General features: G+C 35.4%; 1 protein-coding gene across 2 annotated transcripts in view; it reads right to left on the reverse strand.

The window, feature by feature from the left end:
• The window catches only part of Topbp1 (DNA topoisomerase II binding protein 1), a 55,596-nt gene extending 36,791 nt beyond the window's left edge, over positions 1-18,805 (reverse strand). The window contains exons 1-10 of one of the 2 annotated variants that reach the window (XM_077793605.1): positions 18,617-18,805; positions 17,926-18,016; positions 15,947-16,081; positions 14,193-14,336; positions 13,184-13,365; positions 11,453-11,649; positions 9,282-9,461; positions 8,382-8,551; positions 5,969-6,132; positions 5,428-5,678 (exon numbers count right to left, since the gene is read on the reverse strand). In XM_077793605.1, the coding sequence (XP_077649731.1) occupies positions 5,428-5,678; positions 5,969-6,132; positions 8,382-8,551; positions 9,282-9,461; positions 11,453-11,649; positions 13,184-13,365; positions 14,193-14,336; positions 15,947-16,081; positions 17,926-18,009 (1,507 nt within the window). In that variant the 5' untranslated portion in view covers positions 18,010-18,016; positions 18,617-18,805. Of the gene's footprint in view, positions 1-5,427; positions 5,679-5,968; positions 6,133-8,381; positions 8,552-9,281; positions 9,462-11,452; positions 11,650-13,183; positions 13,366-14,192; positions 14,337-15,302; positions 15,382-15,946; positions 16,082-17,925; positions 18,017-18,616 lie in introns of those variants that run through there. The other variant, XM_077793608.1, reaches the window with a different exon arrangement.

Genomic DNA, 18,805 nt, shown 5'->3' on the forward strand with positions numbered 1-18,805 from the left:
GGGGGGCCCTAAGCAACTTAGTGAGATGAAAGGAAAAAAAGAAAGGAAAGAAAGAAAGGAAAGAAAGTAAGAAGGAAGGAAGGACGAAAGGAAAGAAAGAACGAGCGAGCTATGTATGTATTTGCAAAGGGCGATGATAAGTACACTCAGCTTTGGTTCAAGGGCAAAAGCATCACTCCTGAGAATTTATTATCACAGGCTAGTCCTCAACTAGGTTAGGGGACAAATTTACACTTGCCTGATGGTCCAAGAAATCTCCAGCCAATAAAATTTAGAGACGTAAAAAGCTGGAAAACTCCTGAGGACTCAGGAGACCTATCCATGAACCTTTTCTAAAAGAACAAACCTTTAACTGAGGTTTGTTATTGTTACTAAAATGAGATTCACAATTTAAAAAATCTAAAATCCATGAGAAAAATAGCCACCATGAATAAAAAATAACACAACTAACCCCCTACCTACTCAGATGTTGGAACAGGTTTAATGATTCAAGAAATAAAGAACAGGGATGGGCATATAGCTCAGTTGGTAGAGTGCTTGCCTTACATGCACAAGGCCCTGGGTTCAATCCCCAGCACCACAAAAACAAAAACAAAAAAAAGAAATAAAGAACAAAAACAAACATGAATACAACAGGGCATGGTGGTGCACACGTGTAATCCCAGCAGCTAAGGAGGCTGAGGCAGGAGGATTACAAATTCAAAGCCATCCTCAGCAAAAGCAAGGTGCTAAGCAACTCAGTGAGATTCTGCCTCTAAATAAAATACAAGTTAGGCTGGGAATGTGGCTCAGTGATCTGGAGTTCAATCCCAGGTACAAAAAAATAAAAAAACATGAATACAGAATACAAGACTATGAAAAGAGAGGCTGGGGCTGTAGCTCAGTGGTACAGCACTTGCCTCGCATGTGTGAGGCACTGGATTCGATCCTCAGCACCACCACCTAAAAATAAACAAAGACATTGTGTCCATCTACAACTAAAAAAATTAATTTAAAAAAAGACTATGAAAACAACTATATAGAATTGAAAATTTTATCATTAAAACTGAAAACGTGGGCGAGGATGTGGCTCAGTGGTAGAGTGCTTGCATAGCAAACGTGATGCCCTGGGTTTGATCCTCACACCACATAAAAATAAAATAACGATATTGCATCCAACTACAACTAAAAAATAAACGTTTTTTAAAAACTGAAAATTTAATGAGCAGTTTAAACAGATTACATAATAGCTGAACAAAGAATTAGTGACCATGAAGAAAAATCTGATGGAATTACATATAATGAACCAAAGGAAGATAAATACAGAAAATAAGGATGGTTAAGTGACCATGCACAGAGCAAGTAAGAGAATGGAGGTGAAATGATATTCAAAAAGATAATAGAAGAAAAATTTCTAGAACAAAGGAAAAAAACAAAACCCCCACTCATTCTCAGATTCAAAAACAGTAAATTACAAGTAGGAAAAATAAATAGTAAAACTCTAGACATTAAAAACAAAAGGAAGGTATTAAACTGAGGGGGAAAAAATGGAATGGCAGAGCCGGGTACGGTGGCGCATGCCTGTAATTCCAGCGGCTTGGGAGACTGAGGCAGGAGAATCCTAAGTTCAAAGCCAGCTTCAGCAACTTAGTGAGGCACTTAGCAACTCAGCAAGACACTGTCTCTTAAAAAAAAGAAAAAAAAAAAAAAGGCTGGGAATGTAGCTCTCCTGAGTTCAATCTTTAGTAGCAAAAAAGAAAAAAAAGAGGGAATGACAGGAATACAGACATCTGATTCATATTGCTAAAGTGTTTAAACAAAGTCAATTGTCTAGAACTACATAACTAGCAGAATTGTCTTTTAAGAACAAAGGCAAAACAAAGGCATTATCAGGTGAATAGAAACTAGTGGAATTTCTAAAGAATATTTCAAGAAGAAAGAAAATTGTTTCAGAAGAGAGATGTCAGATGCAAAAATAAATGGGGAACAAAAAAATAAGCAATTCAGTGAGACCCTGTCTCTAAATAAAGCACAAAATAGGGCTGATGTGGCTCTGTGGTCTGAATGGCCCTGAGTTCAATCCCCGGTACCCCTACCCCCAAAACAGGCAGAGGAGCATACAATATGGGGAGAATAACACAAAATGAGATGGTACAAAATAACCTAAATACATAAAAAATAATCATAAATATAAAATGAATAATTACTAACTCTTTCTGAGGTTAAGGGAAAGACTTACCAATCAATTTTACGAATAACAGACAACAGAAAAGGAAAATATATAGCCAGTTTCACACTGAATAGATAAAAACTTACATAATGAGTAAACTAACTACAGTAATGTATCAAAGATGAATACACCACATCTAGAAGAATTTAAAGTTAATTTTGTGGTATAAAATCTATGAGTATAATGTATCACATTAAAGGACAAAAGAGATGATCATTCTGTCAAGTGCAGGGAAGAGTACTTAATAGAATTCAACACTCAGCTCAAAGACCTAAACACGAAAACTCTAATACTTGAAATGGGACATATTCTTTAAAATCCAATACTTAAAGCAATCTTCAGAAAAGTTTACACAAACATAATTAAGATCAATATTCAAAATGTCAATTTTGGTTTTGAACAACTAATAATAAAAATAAATAAATGTAAATTTTGTTCTTATATACCTATTGTTAAAAAATGTAATTTGAAAAGACATAAATTAAGACTACTAAAACAATGAAAAACACAAGAAATTATAAATAAATCTCACATAGCATGTCTTGGATTTTATGAATATATTATAGTTATTGGAAGATATTGAAAAAGACAAAACTACATAGCATATTTGTGGATAAGGAGGTATTCTGTTTTTTTTTTAATTGTAAAGATCTCAATTTTCCAGATTACAAATTCATAATTGTAGTCTAAATACAGATCCCACTCTACAGCATATGACAGAGATGGCATTGCAACATAGTGGAGAAAAAATGAACTTCTCAATAAAAATTGTAGGAGAATTGATTGTACATCCACAGAGATTAAAAAAATAAAATTAGAACATTTCATATCAAACATCAACAATGAACTCCAGGTGGATAGATTAATGTGAAAAAGCAAAAGTTTAATAAGATTCTAAAAAATACAGCCAGGTATGTTGGGGCATGTCTGTAATCCCAGCGATTCCAGAGGCTGAGCCAAAAGGATTGCAAGTTCAAGGCCAGCATCAGAAACTTAGCAAGGTCCTAAGTAACATAGTGAGACCCTGTCTCAAAATAAAAAATAAAAACGGCTGGGGATGTGGTTCAGTGGTTAAGTGCCCCTAGGTTCAATCCCCAGTACCAAAATCAAATTAAATAAAAAATATACAAGATAACTTTTGACCATGGAGTAGAGAAACTTCTTGTATAAAATAGAAAAGCAAAAACCACAAATGAATACACTGAAAAACTATATATACAACTACAACTAACATTATAATCAAATAACACTAAAAAAATGCTCTACTGGGGATGGGGTTGTGGCTCAACAGTAGAGCACTCACCTAGCATGTGCGAGGCCCTGGGTTCAATCCTCAGCACGCATAGAAATAGATGAATAAACAAAGGTATTGTGCCTAACTACAATTAAAATAAATAAATAAATAAATAAAAATGTTCTACTGTATTACTAACAATAAAATGAAATTAAAACCATGACAGGATCCTACTTTACATCTACCAATTGGGCAAAAATTACAAGCATTATAATACCATACCCTGGAAGGATGTGGAACAACAGGAACCTTTTCTCACTGTTAATGAAGTATAAATTAGTAAAATAGGCCAAACACTTCTGAAAACAATCTGCATTACCTAAGAAGGTTAAAGATGTATATATCCCATGAATTAACCATCTTATTTTTTGGTTCATATAATAGAAAAATAAAACTTCAGCAATACTGATTATAATGGCAAAAAAGAGTCATGACAAAAATGTCTATCAGTGAAAAAAAGAATAAAATACTATAGGACAAGAGTATATTATTCTCTGTATATAGTATTCTATACCATAGTATATTTGTATCACTGTGTTATATTCATAACTAGATACTTGGATTACATGATGTTTCATATTGGGTATGGGGCTCAGCATAAAAGTACATATCATTCAAACACATTAAAATAGTTATAAAATAATACAAATATTGTTTACAGATAGACACACTTAATACAAATTACAAAGAAAATGAAGAGGAGTCACAGAAGGCTTTTGGTATAATGGTAATGTTCTCTCTCTTTTTTGTACTGGGGAATTGAACCCAGAGGTGCTCTACCAATGAGATATAAAGCCCTTTTTATTTTGAGACAAGGTCCCACTAGGTTGTCTAGGCTGGCCTCAAACTTGTGATCCTCCTGCCTTAGCCTACCAAGTTGCTGGGATTACAGGTATGTGCCACTGTGCCCAAATCATGTTCTATTTTCTAAAACCAGATACATGATTATTCATTGCATTTTTCTTTATGTCTTTTTGGATACATAAAATATTTCACGTGATTAAAAAAAGAAAGGGGGTTCATTAACTCTTCACTCGTAGTTTACCTTACCATACTCCAGATGAACAAAACTACAAAGCAGTGGTGATTCACAGTACAGCACAGCATGCATTAATTAAAGACTTCAATGACCCAATAAGAGGTATTTGTTAAAGCCCATGCCAAGTCACGCATGGCAGTGCATGCCTGTAATACCAGCGGCTCAGAAGACTGAGGCAGGAGGATTCTGAGTTCAAAGGCAGCTCAGCAAAAAGTGAGGCGCTAAGCAACTCAGTGAGACCCTGTCTCTAAATATAAAATAGGGCAGGGGAGTGCCCGAGTTCAATCCCCAGTGCCCCCACTACCCAAGCCCATGCCATTACTAACTCACAAAGCTAGCAATGCCAGCATATGTAACACATCAAAATGGAGCCTGTTAGGGCTGGGGTTGTGACTCAGTGGTAGAGCACTTGCCTAGCGTGTATGAGGCACTGGGTTCGATCCTCAGCACCACATAAAACTAAATCAATAAAATAAAAGTATCGTGTCCATCTACAACTAAGAAAGAAAAAAAGAAAAAAATGTAGCCAGTTAGTTGAAAAGAGAAGATTAAAGGACTCATGGTACTGGGGTTGTGGTTCAGCAGTAGAGCGCTCACCTCACATGTATGAGACCCTGGGTTCAATCCTCAGCACCACATAAAAATAAATAAGTGAAATAAAGGTATTGTGCCCAATTACAACTAAAAAATAAACATTAAAAAAAAAATGAACAAAGATTCAAAGAATGATGATCTCATTTGCTCAGAAAAGTTACAAAAAAAATTTTAAGTGAATAAAAAATTATAAAAAAACTTAAAATCTATAAAATTTGACAGAAATCATTTATGTATATATTCAGCTACTAAATATTTACTAACTGCAAGCACTAATCAAGAAGTTCTTACCTATTGAGGAGTTATTATTTACATATTGAGAGAGCAGATCTTCATCAGCTTGTTCATGCTTTTCATTAGGAGCAGAGTCTTTCTTGGAAAAGCTACTGTTGTTCTTTTTTGAAAGAGCTGTTTTACTTTCAGGCTGATCTGAAACTGGAATTTCTACTGGCTGGTAGTTAGCATGAATATATGGTTCTTCAGGAAGCATATAACCTTTACTAAAACACTCTAGCAACCATTTTGCTCCCACTACATGCGGCCTACAAAAACAGCACATAGTTATATATTAGTTTAAGCCACGAAGACCATCATCCCACTTGCCACGTAGTTCCCATAGTTGCATGGACATGCATTTTTTTTTCCCCTAATTTTATTTTGAGACAGAGTCTCGCTAAGTTGCCCAGGCTGGCCTGGAACTTGCAATCCTCCTGCCTCAGCTTCCTGAGTTGCTGGGATTATAGGTATGCACCACCATGCCCAGTTTAGACATGCAATTTTAACAAAAATCATTACACAGTAGAAATTGTTTTGAATTAAAAATTGGCAAAACCTGTGGGCTGATTTATTCCAAAACTGCTTCAATTCATCATCATAATCTCCCACAATAACATGAGTTACATCTTCATTAAGTTGATTAAAACGAACTCCACCTCCACTGTTAATAAGTCTTCTCAGTTTATCTAGCTTTCTTCCACTAAAACCACAAAGATATATCTGTAAAGAAAGAAAATATTTGTTTTAATGTACTCAAGATGCTTTATTTCTTAAGAGGAAAAAACTTCTCAAAAACATCTAAATTCATAGTGTATAATTAAGACAACTTGTGTACATTTTAGGATCCATTAAAAAATGAAGTATATTATAAAACTGATTTTTAAAATAAATTCTTTATAATCCCACAGTATTATTATATTAGTGCATAAAAATTTCTATATTCAGGTAGCTTCTTAAATTGTGAAGGTCTCACTACATGTAGGTTTTAAAGTAATTATAGAAACAATCTGTAACTGCTTGTAAATTCAGAAAATCTAGATTTAAATTCTTATTTTCAGATGCCACTGATTATAGACTTGCGGAAAGTTCCTTAAGCTGTTTTGCCAGTTTACTTACATAAAAGTTGAGGTCCTCCCTCCCCACATAGAATTGATTAAACAAAAAATAAGTGTCAAAGAGCAGAATATAATGCTTTGAAGATACTATGTATGCGATAATTGATTCTAATTTATTTTTAGGATATTCATATATTTAAGCCTATTTAATCAATATAAAAATCTTTTCTACCTCTATTTTATAAGAGATGTCTTTCTTAATTTAAATTTTTAAGGGACTGAAGTCAGGAGCATTTTACCACTGAGCTCTAACCCCAGATTTTTAATTTTGTGACAGGGTCTCACTAAGTTGCTGAAGCTGGTCTTGAATTTGCAATTCTCCTGCCTAAGCCTCCTGGGTTGCTGAGATTATTGGTGTGTGCCAGCAAGCCTGGATAAAATATCTTCTTAAGAAATTAAAAATGACAAATCTATTCCTAACTGTGTTTATATGCAAACTAAATCATCTGCATTACAAGAATCTATTTTAACAAAAATCAGGAAATATATACTTCCTATCTGTAAATCATATCTAAACTTAGTATAACACAGGCTAAAAGAATACCTAAAAAACTTCTGTTCACCAATAAGCTGGTAAGTTTTAAAAGTATAGAAGGGTAAGGTAATTTGCCCAATTTCCCTTCTTAACAATAAAATATGGCAAAATTTTGCCACTCCGTGAGAAATAACACACAGCCAAGTCATTCTACAAATAGAAATACATTAAGTAAGCATTCAGATCAAGAAAATCTGAAAAAGTAAAACATGATATAATGCTTCCCTCAAGGAACTTACAAGATAGTTATTCATACACTAAAACATTAAATAACCTAAGAAGTACTAAACAAAGTAGTGGCTTTAATGATCCATGTATGTGACTCTGAACAAGAATTTTAAGACTCTAAGTATTAACCTCGACATAATATACACCTTAAGAGTTATTTATGAGAATTAAGTCAGAATATAAACAGCATATTAACATATATAAAATGATTAGCAGTATTAATACACTGTAAACACTTAACAAATGAGTTACAAATGAAAAGTAAATAGTTCAGATAAAGCCTCAAAATACAGTAAACACAAAGATAAATGTAACTGGAAGGGTTCAGAGACAAAAAATGAAATAAACTTCAAAAAGTGAAATGAGGGTAGTTAAAAAAGAAAAAAAAAAGTGAAATGAGGGTTGGGATTGTAACTCAGTGGTAGAGCACTTGCCTAGCATGTGTAAGGCACTGGTTCAATTCTTAGCATAGCATATAAATAAAGGTCCATTCACAACTAAAAACAGATTTAAAAAAGAAAATAGTGAAATGAACTTCAAAAGATAAAGAACGAAGGTACAGGGCTGGGGATATGGCTCAGCTGGTAGAGTGCTTGCCTCGCATGTACAAGGCCTGAGTTCAATCCCCAGAACCACAAAAAACAAAAACAAAAGCAAAAAGGTACATCCCAGACAAGGGGATGAGGGGATGTTCACAACCAAGGAATGGGCATGGCAAGTGTATCTTCTGGGTTTACTAGACCATTTATACAGATAAAGAGCAAGCCCAACTATGAGGGATCTTCAAAGTTGAGCTAGGGCCAGGCACAGTGGTGCATGCCTATAATCCCTGAAAATTCAGGAGGCTAAGGCAGGAGGATCACAATTTCAAGACCAGCTTCACCCACTTACAGAGGCCCTAAGCAACTTAGCGAGACCCTGTCTCAAAAAATAAAATGAGCTGGGAATGTGGCTCAGTGGTTAAGTGCCCTGGTTTTAATCCCTGGTACCAAAAAAACAAAACAAAACAAAACAAAACAAAAAATCAAAGTCAGGCTAGGGAATGCAGAAGTATGTTATCACTTTGCATTTATTATATACTAAAGACGTACCCGGCAACCATCTAATAAATCTTCAGGTGCTTGAAATGCACTGACATCCAGATTTTCTAGACTGTCAAGCGAAGACTCCAATTTGCTATTAAGAACGGAACTGCATATTGATTCATTTATGCAACTTCCATTTATGTTTGAAATATGGCTAACATCTGAAAGAGTACGACCTACATATTAAAAAAAAAAACAACAAAAAAAAAGATAAGTTCCTGGAGATAAAATAATTGATTAAATATTTTCTTATAAACTAATTTTTCCTCTAATCAAAGGATTATTAACAATTCCTAAAGAATCAGGTTTTTACTGAAATCTTGTGTCAAAATATGAAGAGAAAAAAATGAAATTAAGTCTCCTACTTTATTTAAATGAAAAAATATTTAATATGTGTTCATAATCATGGTTTCTTTCCCACGAAAATGTGAACCTGCTGGCCTTAAGGTCCAAACAGCTTACATCTGAAAAAACTTTATAACAATATTTTGCCAATATGGAGCTTACAAAATAAGAGTTGTTTTAAGGTTTAGATAGATAGATAATCTATAACAATCACAGTAAAAAAAAAAAAATTAATTCTCTTATTTTAAGTCTCCATCCATTGTGTTTTTAATGTTTTTGCATTATATTAGACTATGGAAGAAAGCAATCATTCATTCTAAAAAGAAATAGGAGTGGTTCTGAACTCATTTTTTATATAATTTGGCTATTTTATTATACCATTTTTGCCTAGGTGCATAGAGGAAAATATAAAAATTTCCTACCATATTTCAGGGATCCTATTAACAAATCTTTGCTGGGGACTGAACCCAGGTCTCCTGCATACTACATAAGCAACCTACCCCTGACCAACATCCCCAGCATGACATATCAATTCACACATGGAAAAATGATCAGACTTACTATCAATTGTATGGACTTGGCCAGTGGGAGTTGAAGTGTCAGGCATACTCTTTGTTTCTGGTCTAGGTTCCATCTTGTATATAGATTCGTCCTGACAAAAACCTTTCTCAATGCTGTCAAAAAACCATTGTGTGGTGACACAATGTACATTCCATCTCTTGGCACATTCATATTTCTGACCTGTTGTGTAGGGAAATGGAAACCATTAAAATCCGTTTTTGCAGAAATTTTCGAATTATAATAGGTAATTCAAAAATGTACCTGAAACAAAATTAAGGGTTACCAGTAATTACTCTTACTTTTCAGTATGCCAATAATGTGTTAAAAAGCAGTATTTCAGCTGGGCACTGTGGTGCATGCCTGTAATCCCAGCAACTCAGGAGGCTGAAGAAGGAGGATCATGAATTCAAAGCCAGTCTCAGCAACTTAGCAAGGCACTTAGCAACTCAGCAAGACCCTGTCTCTAAATAGGTCTGGGGTTGTGGCTCAATGGTCCAAGTGCCCTGGAGTTCAATCCCTGGTAACCCCCCCCCCAAAAAAAGGGCAGTATTTTAGGTTATTACCTAAACATATTCTTTAGGTGTTACATAAATAGAAGTGTTACATGAGGGACTTTATCTTTTAAACAAATTGCATGAAAACAATTATAACTGTGGGGCAAATGATAATACTAAATTGTTTGCACAGAGACTCCCTCAATTTCTTTCTTTTTTTTTTTTTTGTAGTTGTAGATGGACATAACACCTTTATTTTATTTAGTTATCTTTATGTGGTGCTGAGGATCGAATCCAGGGTCTCACATGTGCTAGGCAAGCACTCTACCATTGAGCTACAACTCCAGCTCCAGACTCCCTCAATTTTCTTAAACCGGTTTCTTAATCTATAAAATGGGAATACTAAGAATTACTATGTGGCTTTTTAACAAGAATGTATCAGACAACTGGGAAAATTATAAATGTATGCAAATTAATAAATACCAACTTTGAATTGAATAGACTATTCCAGTACTGACAGGATTTTACTTAAAGTCAAGGAGAAGCAGATACATGTTACGTATATACCTTTTTATTACCTTAAAAAACTTTAACACAATATATTTTAAAACAGCATCCCAGAAAAACAAAGGTCAATACCTAACATTAGAGTCACCACATGAACTTCCTTCTAATTCATGAGGAGGCAGCAGTATCAACTCTCCTCACAAGCGCTCCACAGCTGCCATACCCAAAGTTCTGAAAACTACCAATTAATCTTAATGCTTTTTCTCAAATTTTTTTCCTATCTATTTAGCCTAAACAGAGTACAAATATAGAGAGATAAAGCTGAGTACAGTGGTGCACACCTGTAATTCCAGCCATCTCAAGAGACTGAGGCAGGAAGAGCACACGTTTGAGGTTAGCCTGGGCAACTTAGTGAGATTCTCAAAATAAAAAATAAAAACAGGCTGGGGATGTAGCTCAGTGGCAGATCACTCCTGGGTTAAATCCCTTGTGCCACAAAAAAATAAACGAACAAAAAACACATTAACAAAACTCTTCTCCATTCATTTGTACATATTTTTAAAGTACTAGTAAAAAATGTTCTCCAGAATAGAATGGGGGAGGTAGGAGGGTAAGAGGGTTAAAAAAAATTCTCCAGGATAAATATAAAGGTTACAGAATATAAAAATTAATGTAAGTTTAAAAATTTCTTCCTATAAGTAATTAAGTAATGTTTTTTATTCTTTAAACTGCCTCATCATCTGCAAGATATATCTTTTTTTTTACCCCCCCCAATACTGGGACTTGAACCCATAGTCACTCTGCCACTAAGCTACATTCTCAGATTTTTGTTTATTTTTTATTTTGAGATGGCGTCTTGTCATTCAAACTTGAGATCCTCCTGTCTTAGTTTCCCGAATAGCCAGAAATATAGGTGTACATTACCATACTCAGCCACCAGGTATTTAAGATACCTGGGGCTGTACCTCAATGGCAAAGGACTTGCCTAGCACAAGTGAGGCACTAGGTTCGATCCTCAGGACCACATAAAAATAAATTTAAAAAAATAAATAAAAGTATGAGGGGGAGCAAACTAGATCAGTGACATCAGAAGCAAAGCCTGTTTTAAAAGATTGTAAAACATGAGATATTAGAGAAAATTGTGAATTTGTCCATTTATAAAAGTTTTACCTTTCGGTTCTTGCACAATGAGGTGTGTACACTCATTCATTTTCAACTGTCCCATGTATTGGCCTCCATGCTTAATGGTGAGTTGCTGGACTGCCCTCCTGTCTAAGCCACACAAGCCTGTCACACAGATTATGCAACCAAGAAAAATAGGGCACTTGAAATCTTCCATGTTCACATCAGTATATCTAGTTATTTTTCTGGAGAAATTAAATGGTAAAAAGTAATAAAAATGAATATATTAAATATACCAGGTAGTTTTATATTTACTAGGAGCACAACGACAAACAGAAATATCACCTTTCCTCATTTTAGAATTTATAATCATTTTAAGAAAGGGAGAACTGACAAATACTTTAGAATTATACTAACTGCTCATCTAGCTCCATACATATTACTGATTAAAAAGTGATGTTTTTAGCTACTGTCTGTATTAAGAGAAAAATATGTATTTCAGTACTCTTAAACCCTTGCTAGTCAAAGTGGTACATTTTCCAAAATTAAATGCCAAAAACACTACTTAAAAACCCTAAAGTTTGGATGGGGATATAGCTCAGCTGGTTGAGTGCTTGCCTCACATGCACAAGGCCCTGGGTATTCAATCCCCAGCACCATACACACATACAAAAAAAGCCAGGTATGAGATGTGAGGAAAAAAAAAAAAATAGTGTTACCTTAGATTAGGTAGAGAGAAGCGATGGGAGGGGAGGGGAGGGGGGATAGGAAAGATAGAATGAAATAGACATTATTATTACCGTGTGTATATATGTGAATGCATGACCAATATGATTCTGCAACCTGTACACTCAGAAAAATGAGAAATTATATCCCATTTGATTCAAATGAATGATATATCAAAGTCATTGTACTGTCATGTATAACTAATTAAACAAATTAAAAAATTTTAAAAAAAAAGCCAAAACAAACCTAAAGTTATTTGGCTGTCTATGATAAAATGGACTTTTAAATTCTATTATTCAATATAAGTAAAACAATTATTTTTGGCAGAATAGCAACAAAAACATCATTATTATTCTGTTGTCACGCCAGGCAAATGGACTGGGAATGCAGGAACTGACATGGAGACATATTTAGATGTGCTGGATGATGTTGAAAACAATCCCAGAAAAATGCCAATATAATTCTGTGGTGCCTGGGCTTACAGTTGTTAATTTAATTTCAGGAAAAACTTGCATGCTTCCTGAAACTGGCTCTAAGCTCCCAAGGGAAGGGACACATCCTGCTCCCGAAATCTAATGTCTCACGCAGGCCAGATGTGCAAAGGATCAATTTACCTTTACTGAGTGATCACACCTTCTGATGGCTTACACATACCTCCTCTAGGAGGGACTAAAACTACCTAAATATTTCATTTATTCTCAGTCTTAACATATGGGCACAGTAATGAAGGAAAATGCAACAAAAAAGCTACAAAGTTACCAAACTGATTTTCTCAGTTTAGAAATATTTGCTGCGGAAAACAACTTTAGTATCAAAGCATTTACATTCTACTAGTGTTAAACTCACAGCCCATTTTACTCAACTTATACCCTGATAACAATCCCCTGTAGATTCTCCTAGTTTCCACTGGAGAAAAGAGTAATGACCCCATTTCCCTGAATAACAAATCTAAAGAGGATGCCATAAAGCTCCCCTTTAAAAATACAGAGTACCCCAAAATAATTGAATGCATCAGTTTTTCAAAATCTTGAAAATACATAGTGTTTGTCTTACTTCTCTTGTGACTTTTCCCAAAGTGTTTTTATCCAAGAAGGAAGCAAAATAGGTTTCTTCAGATTTGCAGCAACTAAATATTTTTTGCTACCAACTTCTCCTGCAATAAGGTGAGTTACTGATATATTAAGGTCTCTGTATACTCGTCCACCCATCATTTGTACATACTTATGAACTTCATCCTGCAGCCCCAAAAGAAAATATGTTAATATAAGAGCGAATATTAGCTCTTCCATTTTTATACAATATACCATAAATACCTTTGTTATTGATAACCTGAATACATAAGTGTTTCTTACTTTATAAAGTCAAATAATTAACTTACATTTAGAAGATGAATACAAATTATAAATTTAAAATAATCATTTTCACTAGGTGTGGTAATGTACACCTATACTTCTAGCTACTTGGGAGACCAAGGCAAAATCACAAGTTCAAGGCCAGTCTCAGCAACTCAGCGAGACCCTGTCTCAGAAAGGGTTAATGGTAGAGCATCCCTGGGTTCAACGTCTAGTACAAAAACAATAAAATTCTATTTCCGTGAACAGTCACACACTGTATGATGATGTTTTGGTCAACAACAGACACATATTCAATAGTGTGGGCTTATAAGATTGTACTGCCTCATGACATTATAGCCATTAAGTTTGTATAAGTATTCCCAATGATATAATTACCTAAGGACACATTTCGGACTATATTCCCACTGTTAAGCAACAAATGATTGTATTTACTCTTTTCAACTCCATGAATTTATTAAACTATGTTGCTCCTATAATAAACATTACATTCTACATGCTTATACACATCATTTTAAAAGTATAAATTATATCCATGTAAAAAAATAAAAAATATTTTACACAGTTCTTAGAATCCTGCCTTAAAGATTATCCATCTATGATGAAAAAATATTAAGTAAACATTAGTTTCCTTAGTAAAGAAATTCACTAAGGAAAAAAATGAGATTTGTTTTAGTTGCTACAAATCTGTGAACATTATGGACACCTACCCTTTTTTCTTTATCCAGGCTTGTACAAGATACAGTTACATCAGACATTACCATATTATAAACAGGATGTTCAGCTCTTGGGACACATCGTTGGTGATGCATGCAAAATATGACTACTTGAGGACCAACAATTCTGCAGCCAAGCTATAAAAAAAGAGAAGGTTTTGTGAGCTGAGAAGGAAAAGACCACCCATCTTACAAAATTACATTTGGTAATATTTACCAATTATTTACAAAAGTTGATGACTATTGCAGAAAAACCACCAAATTTTAGAAAAAAATCATGACCATTATATAATTTCTGAGACACACTATACACTAAGTAAATAGGCAGATATAAAACCCAAATAAACAATACAAGTCAAAAGAAAAAGCCTCCAGGAGACCTTCACTCAAAACTGCTATCAAAATTTTAATCTCTGAAATATAATCTTAATACAATAATCTTATAACAACTAGGAAACGTCTACATATGCTTTTCAAATGAAGCACTAAGCCAATGAAGCAATTTCAGAGTGTAAGAGCCTATAATAATCCTAAGAAATCCACTATCACAAAAAATGAACAACACTAGGCAATTTCTACATTGGGTTTTATATACTTTGTACCTCAACATCCTTTCAAGGAAGAACCACAAAGATTTACACTTAAAAAAAAAAAAAAAAAAAAAAAAACTGCATTTTTCAAAGATATTGAGTTCATAGAGTTGACAAGTCTTGCTCAACAACATACTCAAGTCACATTAAAAAAGCCTACTGTTGCCAAAGTCATCACTGCATGACTGATTTAAATATCTACAGAAAAAGCATTAGCACTATCTTTTTTCTTTGGGTACTAGAGATTGAACCCAGAGGTGCTTAACCATTGAGCCACATCCCCAGCCCTTTTTAAAATAATTTTTTTGAGAAGATCTCGTTAAGTTGCTCAGAGCCTTGCCAAGTTGACAAAGCTGGCTTTGAATTTATGATCCTCCTGCCTTAGCCTCCTGAGTTGCTGCAATTAGGTGTGTGCCATGGCACCTGGCTGATGTTACTAATTTCTACCTGATGAATAGTGGTTTTTCCAAAGGAGACTAACAGCAACAGTGCTCTGGGCGAGATGTGCACTGACCTTCCATAAATGGCACAGATACTGCATCGACCTACTCTTCTATGTTTTCTTCTTCAAACAAAAATCATATCGTTGTAATCTGGATGAAATCACAGCCAGTTTAATTTTATTTCAATGCTTGTCTCTTGTCCAGACACCAAAAGGTAATGAGTCAGTAGACTTTAGAATAACAATGAAAAAAAATAAGATGGCTCATTGGTATGTTAGCAGTAGTAATACCCAAAATGCTCCCTTCTAAGATAATTTATCAAACTCAGTACAGGGTAGAGGTACTAAAATTCTATGTGCACGAGCGCACAGAGAAGATAGGAAGTTACCACACATTCTATTGGGATCTTTTCCTACTCTACTATTTTCCCCTAAATGTTTTGCAACCTAAATTTTTAGCACAATAAGCTCTATCACTGAAATTCTTCATTACTTTAGATTTGCTTATACTAACTGAAGCTATATTCCCCTTAAAAACAAAAACTACATATAATAAAAGCCTACAATAACAAAATTAGCCTTTAAAAAACATTATTCTGGTCTCCCAAACCAAAATAATACCAATGTATTTATGATTTGCATAATACTTCATAATCAGTAAAGAATTTATGAAGCAAAAACAAACCAAAAACCATCTACCATATAAGTCAGCAAACCTTTTTAAGGTGATCGAAAACAGCACCACTAAAAGGGTCACAAATATAAAGTGATCTGTCATTCTCCTTTATCTTCAATGCCTCTTCTTCTGTAATAATCTGAAGATATTCTTCTGATTGGAATTCTTTTATAGACTAAAAGAAAAAAGTAAAAAAGAATAAACCCCAAGTCAGCCCCCTGTATTTAAGTCCTACCAAGTCTTTGAAATCCACCTCAAACTACCTTTTCTTTATAGACAGCAACTATCATCTCTCACCTAGACCACTGCAGAAGCCTCCCAAGTGGTTTTTCTCTCCTTCCTTCAGTATAAATCTACTCTGCACACAGCAATTAGTAATCTTTTAAAAAAGACAAATTAGATCATATTACGTTCTGCTCAAAACCCTCTAATAACTTCCCATCACACTCAGGATAAAATCCTCGTTCCTTACCACAGCCTACAGGACCACCTGATCCTGCCCTAGCCTATCTCCCCACACTCATCTCCTACCTCCAATCTCCCTGGCTTGCTCTTGGCACACCCACTTCCTTGCTAAGCTAAAAAAGGCTAAGCATGACCCCATTTAGACTTAGCTTATACCTGCAGCAGAGAATATTCTTCTGCCAGGTCTTCACCTGACATGATTCCTCACTTCAGTCAGGTCTGCTTAAACGCCACCTCCTTATAGATGCTTTCCTAATCATACTTTTTCTTTTTGGTGCTGAGTATTGAACCCAGGACCTTGCACATGTTAGGCAAAAACACTCTACCCATTGAGTTACATTCCCAGCCTCCTGATCATACTTTTTAAAATATCCTTCCTCCATCTCTTTAGTCTATTTTATGAAGAAAAATAACATTGATATTTTATGAATGCATGTATTTCTTGTCTTGCTTTTAAGAATGTAAGTTTCATGACGTATCTTGTTGCCACCATATTCTGAGCTCTCTTTCCCATTTTCATTTCCTTCTCCTCCCCAAAATATCCTCTAGAACTCCTTAACCTGTTTTGCTTTTCTTCTCTTCCCATATCTTATAATATATTATGTAGTTTTCTCATTTATCATCTGATTCATATTTATTTCCTGCTGCTAGAATGTAAGCTCTGAGAGAGGAGAAATCTTTCCTTACTCTTGACCACTGATGTATTCCAACTCCTAGATCAGATCATAGACACTTGATAAATATTTGCTGAATCAATGTACTTTATGGAAAACCCTGGTACAACTGCCTATCAAACTTTAATGTGTACTGAAGGATGTTGTTTAAAATGTGAATTCTAATTTCAAGTCCTGGTTGGGGGCCCCTATTTTTTGCAGTATGGGGAATTGGACCCAGGACCTCACACATGCTAGGTAAGTAGTCTTAACTATATCCATATCCAAGCTATATCCATAACTCTTTTTGGTTTTTAATTTTGAGATTTTAATTTTAATTATGGGATGGCACTAAGTTGCTTAGGCTAGCCTTGAACTTGTGATCCTGCTGACTCAGCCTTTAAAGTGGCTGGGATTATAGGTGTGCATTACCACATCTATTTTAAGATTCTACATTTCTAAAGAGTCCTAGGCCAATGCCAATGCTGCTAGGATCTGTGAGCAGCAAGGCTCTGTACCATCCTATTTTATACAGTGCACAAAGAAACATACTTTTAACAACCAAAACTACTGAAGTGTGAACAGTATAGGACTCAATTTTTTTTTCAACTCGCAAGAGACCACTCTGATTAGTAGACAAAAGAAATCTTATTAACTTTTAAGAACTTCGGTTAACCATATCCAACCAAAATGTCATAATATATTTCAAGCTCACCAAAATGCACAGATAATACTTACATCGATTCAAAATTACACAGCAATGATTTGTCTATAGTAGCACAGACTGTAGCAAAACTATGCAGAAATTATTTCTAAGACATAAAGCCTAACAGATCAAAAATACTTAAAAACAAGCAAATGAATTCACAGCATCAGACAAATCTTTTTCAACTATTCTTACCTCAAGAGCTTTAAAAAAACATTCGGAATTTTCTGAAGACTTTAAAAACTTCACAAAAAACGGTTCTTTGTCATTTCTGGACATTTTTGAACTGTCAAAATAAAGGAACCATTAACAAGAACAAAAATGCACTGTGTAGAAGTTAAAATGTTCAACGCACCTATTATTTTTTTTTCTGTGCAGACAAGAATGCCTAAGGATAGACATTCAGGCCTTGCTCATGAATTCGTCCATAATGTTTGCAAGAAACCCTGGAATGTGGGCGAAGTCAAGGAAAAAGATGACACACTAATCTTGCAAATCCGAGAAGGAAATTAATGTCCCTCAACTGAATACAGTCAGGGCCAATGGACATTCAAATGCACTTGGCTTAAGGATACACAGATCGCATCTGTGGCTGCTGATACCCACGGCCCGCGAGGTTTGTTCATCCCTAAGTAAATAGATTTTTAAATATAAACCTGGCAGCCAGCTGACAGGTCGTGCCTCCCAAAAGGTTGGATGCTCCTGCTCCCCAGCTCCCAGACAAAGGCCTTGCTAGAACACCGTAGCCTCGTTCTTTCTGGCGTCAAAGGCCCACCCGCGGGTCCCAGGGCCGGTTACAAGGGCGGGAAACCACGGTCCCCCACGAAGGCCGCAGGAGAGGTCGCGACCCCCGGCTGCGGCGGGGAGGAGCTGGGTCCTCACTCACCTCGATGGAGCCTGGGGGTCTTCGGGAAGTGAGTTGGGGGGCGCACAGCCCGCAGGACAGCGGCTGGGGTCGGGCGCCAGCCCGGCGCACAGCCCCCACCGCCACCGGGCGGCGCCCCCAGGCCCAAGCAAAAGCTGGAGAACCCGGAAATTGCAGAGACTAGGAACCGACTTTCGCGCCAACCGCGCG

The sequence above is a fragment of the Urocitellus parryii genome, chromosome 2, assembly GCF_045843805.1.
Source record: "Urocitellus parryii isolate mUroPar1 chromosome 2, mUroPar1.hap1, whole genome shotgun sequence".
Classification (NCBI taxonomy): Eukaryota; Metazoa; Chordata; class Mammalia; order Rodentia; family Sciuridae; genus Urocitellus; species Urocitellus parryii.